Genomic DNA, 11,089 nt, shown 5'->3' with positions numbered 1-11,089 from the left:
AAGAAACGTCTGACCTCTGTGATTGCCAACAAGGGTTTTGCCACCAAGTATAAATCATGTTTTGCAGAGGGATCAAATACTTATTTCCCTCATTAAAATGCAAATCAATTTATAACATTTTTGACATGCATTTTTCTGGATTTTGTTGTTGTTATTCTGTCTCTCACTGTTCAAATAAACCTAGCATTAAAATTATAGACTGATCATTTATTTGTCAGTGGGCAAACGTACAAAATCAGCAAGGGATCAAATACTTTTTTCCCTCACTGTATATCTTCATCATCTCAATAACCCGAATCTCTTTAAATCTCAGCGAGCCCTCTATTGGCGCACCATGACTCGGTGGGCCACTCCGAAGGCCTTCCCGAGCCAGATGTAGCCCGAGGACCGCCAAGCAACTGTTGCTGCCAGTAGTTGCCCTGACATTTATCTTTTCCAAAAAGTGTATTTTCCTCAATCTGGACACATTCTATTACAGCTGCCATAGTGGGCGCAAGGGTTGGCAACTTCCAATCACATCACAGATAGTGGTCACATGACTACTCTGAGCCACCCAGCTATCCCATGTTAATAAATCAAAGGAATTAAAACTGTCACCCATCTAAAAAAAAAATCACACACAAATACTGGTTGGGGGTTGACTCAGCCCATCATTCCTCCCCTCTTAGTTGTTAAATGGAGGGAGTCAACAGTGGCTGTCTTGTGGAAAGTTTCCGCCACCTGCCACAGGAATGTGGAATTTCCGTCACTGTCTCAGGGCTGCAAAGGTAAGACAAGCACTGCCTCAGTACTCGTTTGAGCAGCACATCGCTGTGACTTGCCGCACAGCGGCAAGGCTCTCGCTCGCTCTCACAGATCCGTTCCCCGAGATTCGTTCACCCGATGGGGGAGGTGGCGGTGAGAGACGCTGGGCGCTGGGGACGTACCGAGGTTGAGGACGTTCTTGGCCCAGAAGGAGGAATCGCAGTGGAACTTGACGCCGCTGCTGGCCACGGGTGCCGGGTCGCAGCGCGCCCTTAGGATGGCACGCAGCTGGTACGTCACCTGCCGACGACACGAGCGCCGTCAGCAACCTCAAACGTGGCGATGTGCAAGCGAAACGTCCGGACGAGAGGACGCGAGTGGACGAGACAACCGCACGCACGCCGACCACAAACTCATCAAAGATGATGAGCGACTCGACACAAATCCACATAAATTATTCATTAATTTAATGTTGTGCCTAGGATGCTGGCCAACTGCCCAGTGAGACGGAGAGATGAAACGGCACAGTGTGACTTTCTCTCATTGCACGTAATGTAATCTACAATAAAGGTCAAGTGATGGTTAGCGCACAGCAAGTTCAACACAGTGACCTGAGATCGGCGGGATGTATGGTCAAGCAACGTCCCCCCCAGGTACCCCAGGTAGCCTTCATACAATGATACAACAGCAGATTGATAAAGGGGTGTAATTTATTATTATTAATTGAACATTAAAATCGTCTGGTGCGCAGGTGCCAGGTGGATTATTGCACTGCAGGGTTGTGAGGAGAGGGCAATGCTTGGCGATGGCTTCAATCGGCAGCAGCTTGATGATGGCCATGACGACGACGATGATGACAACGAGGAAAAGTCATTGCACGACAAGGAAGGCGTGCAGAGAGAAGTGTGTGTGGTAGATGCGGGTGGCCGTCTCCCTGCGCTCGGGTAATTTAGCACCCCGACTGTTTACTTTGGGTGACATAAATTGCGTGGCAGAGCGATGAGATTCTTTTATCGATTTCTTAATTTCCCGATCACATGCGGTTTCATTGCTTTAATGAGACGAGATTTACTCCCCCCTCCTGCCGGATTTTCCACCGGCTCTATTTCATGACCCAAAAACCAGTTACGACAAATTTATCACGAAATATTACATTAAGCTGTAACAATCAATTTGCTTTTTTTAACTTTGCTACTAAAACTTTCAGCTCGAGTCATTTCAGATGGAATGAAAAAAAGAGCAATTTAAATTGAGTAAATTAACAAGCTATTACTTCGTGTCTATTTTTTATTGCATAAGCATAATGCAATTTCTCAAACAGCCCTTCAATTACTGGTTCACACACTCATACATTAGAGGCTGTTGGGGGGAAAGCGCTATTAGATAGCCCCGATGAAGGCTGGTACGACGAACGAAGGGGTGGTGTGGCCACCTTTGTCTCCACGGTGCCGATATTTACACATTACAGCAAGAACTCATTTAAGGCTGCGTCGACCAATTAACACGCAGGACCGGTTTAAATAATCACAAACTGATGTTGGCTATGGCTGTGAATTGACTTCGGGCTGCTGGGTTTGTAACAGTGCACGAACCATTATACCATCACTCCCAAACCACACAGCACACGAAACACGCACGCATGCCCCATTCACCGGCCTTACAAAACCGAACCACATCCGCGCGCGTGAATCCCACTTGACGCCACTTTGCCATTTAAAGAGCAGCGACTCCAAGCCTCCTGCGGCTGTTGTTTTATTCTTGCTTTGTTTGCCTCTGCGTCCATCCCCTCCCAGCCTCCCCCGCGCCCCCTCCCCGGCAGACATGTTCTGCGAGCGAGCAGGCGGGCGTGCGCGTAAGTGCCCGGCTAGGCCCCACTTTCGAAATGAGGCACGTTTGCTTTTCTTCTCTGGGCACATTGGCGCACGTTTAGAGGTTTTTTCGCGTGTGGGTTTTTTTTCGAGAGGCGCCCTTACTCTGCAAGCCATCCCAGATTAGCGTAAGGATGCTTGACAGCCCTGTCTTAAAGGCCACGACCTCGGCTCTCAATGCGACTAATCCCAGCGTCGCAATTTGGACAAGCCCTGGCCACAACACCGTGCCCCGTGCGTAAAAACCCTCACCACCCGACAACCTTTGCCGTAGTATGGGCAACGTTTCACCAACTCTAGTCTTCGCTACCCACTACGCACTGCTTTTGCCAACTCAGACCAACAAATCTTATCGCCTTTATTAAACCCTCCCACGCCTCCCCCATCACCGAGCTGAGCTTCATCGTCACCCCTCACCAAGCTCTCACGTGTATCAACCGTGCTAATCGGAGGTGTGGGGGGAGTTGCTGCCTGCCCGAGGGTTGCCACCTGTCCTGGTTTTCCCAGGATTATCCTTTTGCTGAGGCAAATAATAACACACCCCTCTGGACGATGCAATTGCATGAAGTTCTGTCTCCTATTTACTACTATGAGATGCTTAGTACCGTGCAAACCGAACCAAGTGTAAATCTGCCAGACGCGTCGTGAGAACAATTGATGAGAGCGAGAGACGAAATCAATTCCGGAGTGGAGACCGAGCGGAGGGAGGAGAAGCAGAGAGATTACGGAAGAGGCGGCGACTGGGCCAGCAGCAGCTGGGGAGCAGAGGGAGCGGAACCGAGAATGGGGAGTTTCTGGCCAATAACAACAAGAACGATTTTATATTATGTCCCTCACAAGTGGCAACCTGAGGCCGTGCACTCTCCCAGCCTGTGACCCCAGGCCCACTCACCAGCCGCTTGCTGTAGAGCAGGGCGGTGCTGTTGCCGCTGGCGACGGCGAAGCGTGCAAAGCTGAGGACGTGCTCCACGTGCCGTGCCAGCTCGCCAATCTCGTCCCGCTGGCGGCCTAGCTTGGCCTGCCGCTCACGTGTCACCGACTAGGGGGGGAGTGGGGAGGGGTGGGGAGGTGGGAGGCAGGGAGCGAGGGAGGGGGGGATCATCACCAGAATAATAATGGGGACAAAGTGACAAAGAGGTTTCCTGCGCAATCAGCACGGGATTGTGTTCATCTGTTGGCAGCCCAGAGCAATTTGTGACAGTTCCATATCCCTTATTGCAGGGGTGAGTATTGCCATAGGAACATTATCAGCTATAAAATTGTACTTTTAGAGTTCTTTGACATTCCACTGCTGGATGAAGGCATCCCCACGCTGTGTTCGTCATGAGGGATGTTTGAGCGTACTTTGCCACGCTGGTCAGTGTGGGTTGGTAAATAGCGTGATGCATTCGGATATCAATTGGCACCGATGTTAGCCGTCTCCGGCAATCGTACTCAGGTATCGGAGTTCACAGCACAGCATGCAAACCAATACATGACCCACAAATGTATGAACTTCTTTCGCACCGTACATAGCCAAACGTGATAATCGGTTGGCTAATATAAATCTTTAGGGTTAGTTAAGATAACAGGAAGTCCATGTAATAGCGAGAGACCCATCCTCACCCCAGGCGATCTTCCCAAGTCACACATCAGATCCAGCCCAGGATTTGCAATACACTCAGTGCTTCCCACGTAGGCACAGTCGCCACAACAACGGCAATGAACCCTGATAGTGAGGGAACAAAGTGCATCAATTTTGCACCCGGTAAAATTTTATGAAAAAAAAAAAGTTTTTACACAGTTGCTGAGCACAAACCTAAAACTGAAGCGGCCCGCAACAATCAGTAGCACCTGTGCAAACAGCAATTTTAACAAAACAAAGATGGGGCAGCCAATGGCACCTCCTGCTGGAGGGAAGCCAACCCCTCTGGCAGTAGCTCGGCCCAGCTGTGGTCACGAGACAAGCCGTCTGGACCTGACCGCAACAGGCACTCACTTCATCATTAGACCTCCTTTGCCAGAACCAAAATGTAATAATAGGGTTTTTCCCCTTTTTTCTGGCAACTAAACTGAAACCTTTTTACAAGGATTCATGTCTGCATTAACCACAATACCTGCAGTCAAAATGCAAACAAAAAAACATACTATGATAATATATTGGCATTGTCCTTGAAACATGATTGGTCCACACCAAGGGACGGCTTTCTTTTGAGCCTCGACCCAATTGGTGCTCGACCAGATGACGGCAAAAGGCGTACAGCTCAAAGACAATGCACTATCAAAGTAATGAGGGCTCGGGGTGAGCATCTACATCACTAGACCTCCTTTGCCAGAACCAAAATGTAATAATAGGGGTTTTCCCCTTTTTTGGCAACAAAACTGAAACCTTTTTACAAGGATTAATGTCTGCATTAACCACAATACCTGCAGTCAAAATGCATTGTCTTTGAGCTGTACGCCTTTTGGCGTCATCTGGTCGAGCACCAATTGGGTCGAGGTTCAAAAGAAAGTCGTCCCTTGGTGTGGACCAATCAGTTTCAAGGACAATGCATATATTATCATAGTATGTTTTTTTGTTTGCATTTTGACTGCAGGTATTGTGGTTAATGCAGACATGAATCCTTGTAAAAAGGTTTCAGTTTTGTTGCCAGAAAAAAGGGGAAAAACCCTATTATTACATTATAGGCACTCACTTTACAAACGAAGGTCCTTGTTTCCGATTAGCTTCGGGGTTAATAGGTCAATCTACACGTGACGTGAATCGAAAAACATTTCAACAAACCATCCCTTTTTTTAGTGTACATTATTCATCTTAGCCGTGATCAATCCACTGCTGGATGGATGGAGGCCTCCCCAATTTGTCACAATCTCTCACGGTTTTGCGATGTAATAATCCCCCTCATGCCTGCATAAGAGCCAATTTCAGCACTCCATAATGTATTGCCTCTCCATATTTTGTAATGCGCAGCTCCAATGGGGAGAGTTCAAGAGAGGGCTTGCGGGGTATGGCGTCAGGGGAGGAGGACCGAAGCGATGTCGTAAACGCAATGAAAACGACGGAACCAACGAAGCCACCGGCCTCCCCAATGCCGTGAGAAAAAAAACAAAACATCGCCAATAATTTATTCACTCGGGATCGCGGCGGGACCAGGAATGCAAACCAACGTTCCGGAAATCCATAACCCAATCGATGCTCCGCGCTTGTCCAAAGCGCTCCCCAATGTCCCCGCATCGGCGATGTTGATATTTGTTTGCCCGAGCAATTAAATTATTAAAATGACGGCGATGACGCGAGGATCGACCGCCCGGGGTAGAATCACACTATCAAGGAGGTTAGCAACAACATTTTATGGCGATGAGGAAGTGAGGTTCAGGGGCGGTGTTGCCAACTCAGCGATTTCGTCGCGAAATCAAACTACTTTTTGGGTTTCCTTGGCGGAAATATTTTGTCACGACTTTCTGGGACACAGACACGGTGCAGATTGAGGAACAATTTCTGCATTGTGTTTTAAGGGTCCTGGATCGTGTTGCCGTGTATAGCACTTGGTAAAATGCCAAATTACATTTTTGACAAATTGAAAAGGTTAATCTTGTGGCAACTAGCGACTCCTTGAGGTCCGCTTGGCGACTTTCCACTTGAAGGAGGTGGCAACACTGCACAGGGGAGAGTGTGGATACACGATGTGGCAATGGGAAGGCCGGAAGGGCAGACAGACGCAATCACCTCGAGCTGCTGCAGCAGCGACTTGCCCCTCTTGTTGATTTCGTTGACGAGCGTGAAGACGGCCACCCGGATGTCGTGCTCCACTTTCTTGTGGGCCTCCACGACCTCATTCAGCCTGACACGGAGCACACAGGCAAACACGGGCAAACACGACATTCCGTTGTCTCGTAGGGCGGCAGGCTGGTGGAAAGGTAGTAACACTCATGCCTCTGGCAGCAAGAAGCACCTGGGTTGGCTGTCTGTGTCGAGTTTGTATGTTCTCCCCAGGTTCTGTATGGGGTTTCTCCTGGTTTCCTAGTTTCCTCCCATACTCACTTGGGGTTATACGTAGCAATGTTGCCCCCTACTGTGAAAAACATTTGGCAGGACCCTCCTCAAATAGTGTCTTGAGACTCAGTGAGGAAATATAATGAAGTAAATGAAAATTCATGGGTGGGTTAATGTGAAACCCTGAAGCCCACCGGGCCCCAAGGCTGCTGGGCGAGATCAACAGTTAACTCCCAATAATCCGTGGGTAGGTTATTAACAGTGTTCGCAAATTAATAATATATATTAGGAGCGTGCTGGTTTAATTATTCGTCACTCTAACTCGTCGAGGGTCAGTGACTCCATCTACATGTGACCAGAAACGGATAGGCAAGGAAACCGATTCGTAAAAAATATGAAAATAACAGACGATACATTCCGAAAGAACTACCAGAGCCATGCTTAAGACTGACCAAGGCTTTCTTGAATTAATTAATAAAGACAATTCGTGACACGGGGAGAGATGGCACAGTGGTTGGCGCACTGCACGATGGACACAGCGACCAGAGTTTGATTCCCGACCGCTGTTAATATCGCCGGTGGGCGAAGAGGGGCGAACACTCAAGCAAGCGCACGCACCAGCTTGAAAGAGTATTTTGACCCCAAAGAAATTGGACCCCGGATTCCGAATACTGTATATTATTTGAACCCCGGGGTACAAATACTGGTTCAGCAATGACTCCTTCTCTGGAAAAATTAGCCCCCCACCCCAGCCCACCCCCTCCCACCCCCCTGCGGTGAGAGAACACTGTCGGGTTAGGGTCAACGGCTCTATCCAGGATCCGTGCAATTTTGTTCAGAAATGGCTTGTGGCTGTATTTGGACGAATGCCCAAATAACCCAATTCGGCTGGTGGTGGGGGGGGGGTTAAACTACCACCACACACGGGGGGGGGGGGTGGGGGTCAAAAACTAGAGAGGATTTTGACCCCAGTGGGATGAGCGCATCGTCTCACGCCGGCGCATCATCGCCGCTTGTGCCTCTCACCTGTTCTGCACCTGCATGGCGGCAAAATGCACGTAGTTCTTCTTCTCCTGCAGCTTGGCCGTAAGCGTCTCGATAATCACCACCTGCTGCTGCGAAGCCTCCTCCACAAATTGGTACCTGCACGTGACAAAAACGAAGCTGCCCATCGTCCTGGTGGTGCGGCCGGCATTCCGCCACACACCACTCCCCGCCTGCCATTCCCACCTCAACGGGGGCTCGCTAACAGTAACTCCCCCTCCAGCGGTCTATTCTATAGAGCCAGGGTGGGGAACTTCTTCCTCAGGACCAGACAGGACCTTTGACGGGGACCACAGTTTAACTGCGCCTCAAAGTGTCTTCTGTCAATGCAAAAGGCCTTGAGTGTTTTTCCTAGGCCAGGCACATCCCCCTCTAGTACCCGATTAGTGCAGTTAAGATGCTGACCGTACGGATATCGTTTGCGAGCCATTTCCAAGTGGTCGCCCGTAAAAATGGCCCACGGGGCCGGGGGCTCCCCACTTCTGTTGTCTACACGCGGGATCTTTTGCCTGTTGTGTATTTTATTGGTGCTAGACCGCAGGCCTCCCAGGAGGATGAATCTACGTGCAGGAGGGTAAGGAGGAAGATTACGAGTCGGCGCATTAAGATTAGGAGCGGGAGGATTATCGGGAGTGGGATGAAGATAAGGTTTGACGATCCGGCGCTGCAGGAGGATTATGATCAGCAGCAGTTGGAGGAAATCTCTTGTGGCGCACCTGTGTTCCTTGTGTCCCAGCAGCTGACAGTCCCGGCAGGTGAGGCGGTCGCAGGTCTCGCAGAAGAGCTTCAGCGGCTCCCGGCGATGGACGGGGCAGTAGACGGGCCGCAGCGTGGCCATGCCCGCCGCATCTGCAGGCCAGCCGGGCAGGGAGACACGCGCCCGCCAGTCAACGCGCGGGCGAGGCCCCCACCCTCCCACCCTGTCGTCCGCCCATTCCCCCCCACCTCTAGCCCGTGGAACCGGTGCTATTTAGACGGCAGTTGGCTCAGGAGGCATGCAGGATTAACACGGAGGGCATAAGACGAGTTGGTAGGTAAGCCTGCTTCTGCATGGGGTCACTACTTGTGCTGATCTGCTGGCCGGGACGTTGATCCTTGCTATGCTCTTACTCATCGAAAACAATATATACAAAATAGGCCATTCAACGTTTTCGCAGTTGTATCTTCATCATCATAACCATCATCAGCTGTGATTAATCCACTGCTGGATGAAGACCTCCACCTCTCACCGTCTTGGTACCTGCACATGAGCTCATTGTCTCACTTTCCCTTCACGTGATACGGGAATACACATACAAGCAACACTCACGGCCCGTTCAAATGCACCCCTAAAAAGATTGCACCCAACCAAATTTTGACAATATTTTGATTGTAACGTATTCTAATCTTCAAAATATTTCCTCATCTATGAGTGGTATACAGTTGGTTTTCCTAAGCTCTGCGGGCGCAAGTTTATACGTGCACGATGGTGACGTGATTCATGAACAGGATGAATAATAACAATCCATCGAATAGCGAGGTGGGTGATAGAGCAATTCACATCTGGTCTCGTGATAAAAATACACGCAAGGGGTATTAAATATTGATGCAAATTAGAGTACGCACAGATTTTGTACCAAATGGGTTGAGCGTAATGGGTCACGGATCACAGATTTGGGTTGTCGTGGAATCCTGGACACTCACCGTCCTGAGCGTCGTCCTTGCGCCGGATGGCGTGGTCCTTGGTGAACTTGACGCGCTGGTGGGCCTCGATGCACGTGCGGCACAGCCACTCGAGGCACTCCACGCAGAACCCCTCGGCGTCCGCACCGTCGTCACAGCTTGTGCACGGCTGCCCCGTAAATGGCCAAGAGTGGGTCGGAGGTCAGGGGTCAGGGAAGAGCACGGCGTGGCGAAGGACAGGATAAGAAATTGCATGGCATCGATGTCAACTTATTCACACGAGCGCCTCCGCCATCTATCATGCAGTCAATACATCGATTCCTTTGCTTCGTCGGTGCAAAACGCTTGAATAGCACAAGTATTGAGCCAAGCAAACCAGCGTGACCACACCAGGAAGAGGTTGAATTGAGTTCCGTGACCATCATAGAGAAGTGAGGTCGAACAACCCCCATGACCGAAAGGTGTGATACGACCTTCACCCAGCAGTGGCTTACAAAAGGGCAGTAATTTTTTTTTATTTTCTTTTACATTCTGTATAAGGCTGAAATTATTCAACGTGCATACCCAGGATAGCCTCATGACTTTTCAGGAGGGTCCTGTTAAGTTTTTGCAGTCAGGGGTCATGAATGTTATGAATATTCTAATTGAGTAATGAAATTGTGAACTTGAGAACATAGATCCAATTGCGGGCCCACAGGCTCAGTGCGTGTCTACGAGATGAAAGTCAACTTGTCGGCACTCTCGAGCCTGCGTATTTCTTCACTTTGTGGAGCGGCGGCGCAGTGCTCGGTGGAGAGCACCTGCGGATGTAAACCTGACGGGCGGTCCAAACAATGTACTCACAAAGATGTCAATGTAAGTTTCATTGATTTGGAGGACTGCTGCGTCTTGAAGAATGAAGCTTTAAGTGTGATTCAAAGCCTGCTTTTCATAGCACGGTCTCCAAAACCTGACAGCCTTTGTGCGCGTGTGTGCCCACGGCGGCGACTGCGATGACACGCGGAGACAGACTCTCGCTTCAAAGGCCAATCAGAGGAGGGTTGCGCTACGCGGCGCAAAGAAGAGATGGCTCCCTTAGTCTCGAGTTGGACCGCGTTCGCTAACATCAGAGGTTTTCAATTGTGCGAGCGACAATCGTTCGGCCCGCCCACCTACCCGCGGTTTGGGCTGCGCACACGCGGGGGCACAGCGCACGCCCGGCGACTTTCACTCGCGCGGGGATCAAGAGCCACCTCGGGCGGCGGTTTCTAAAAGACAATGAGCCAATCAGCGAGGGCAACGTACCTTCTACTCTGCACCCAGGTCACTCACGTGACGTGGGTTTCGGAACATTTTCCCCAGCGACTGGAGCGCCCCCGATCGGTCCCCGCCCACCCCCACTGTGGTACATTCAGTCGCTTTGGTAACCGATTCATTTTAAGCTAAATAATAATTTGGTATGTAATGCCTCACCGTCGCTCCCAGGTTATTTGATGAACTGTCACGATTCAAGGTCGTGATTTAATTAATGAATCAACTTGTTTTCTTGCCTGTTTGTCCACGCCATGAGCATCATGCATGTCCCGTAGGTTCTGAATTTTACATTCCGTCTAGTTTTGTCTGCCTTCTTTGTTCTATTAGCCAAGCGTTGTTTCATGAGGCGCCCCTGCACATGTTTTAGTGGCCTATCGAGAGACATGCCTGGCAGAGACGCAAAGATGCATTTGAACGAGGTGAACGAGAAATGACCGACAGAAGCAGATGAGAGAGTTTAGCGAGATGTAACAACAGAGATATATTATTGGTTCTTTCGGTAAAG

The 11,089-nt window shown here is 49.9% G+C and overlaps 1 protein-coding gene across 3 annotated transcripts in view; it reads right to left on the bottom strand.

Moving 5' to 3' along the window:
* The window catches only part of LOC116940049 (E3 ubiquitin-protein ligase TRIM33-like), a 51,814-nt gene that overhangs the window by 20,025 nt on the left and 20,700 nt on the right, over nucleotides 1-11,089 (bottom strand). For all 3 annotated transcript variants that reach the window (XM_076065443.1, XM_076065444.1, XM_032949304.2), the window contains exons 4-9: nucleotides 9,313-9,460; nucleotides 8,346-8,478; nucleotides 7,612-7,728; nucleotides 6,319-6,433; nucleotides 3,505-3,651; nucleotides 927-1,044 (exon numbers count right to left, since the gene is read on the bottom strand). In XM_076065443.1, coding sequence (XP_075921558.1) covers nucleotides 927-1,044; nucleotides 3,505-3,651; nucleotides 6,319-6,433; nucleotides 7,612-7,728; nucleotides 8,346-8,478; nucleotides 9,313-9,460 — 778 coding nt within the window. The remainder of the gene's footprint in view (nucleotides 1-926; nucleotides 1,045-3,504; nucleotides 3,652-6,318; nucleotides 6,434-7,611; nucleotides 7,729-8,345; nucleotides 8,479-9,312; nucleotides 9,461-11,089) is intronic.

This window comes from Petromyzon marinus, chromosome 7 (genome assembly GCF_048934315.1).
Source record: "Petromyzon marinus isolate PM22_M1 ecotype Great Lakes invasive population chromosome 7, UKy_Petmar_22M1.pri1.0, whole genome shotgun sequence".
Lineage (NCBI taxonomy): Eukaryota > Metazoa > Chordata > Hyperoartia > Petromyzontiformes > Petromyzontidae > Petromyzon > Petromyzon marinus.
This window is presented reverse-complemented; position numbering and strand designations above follow the sequence as displayed.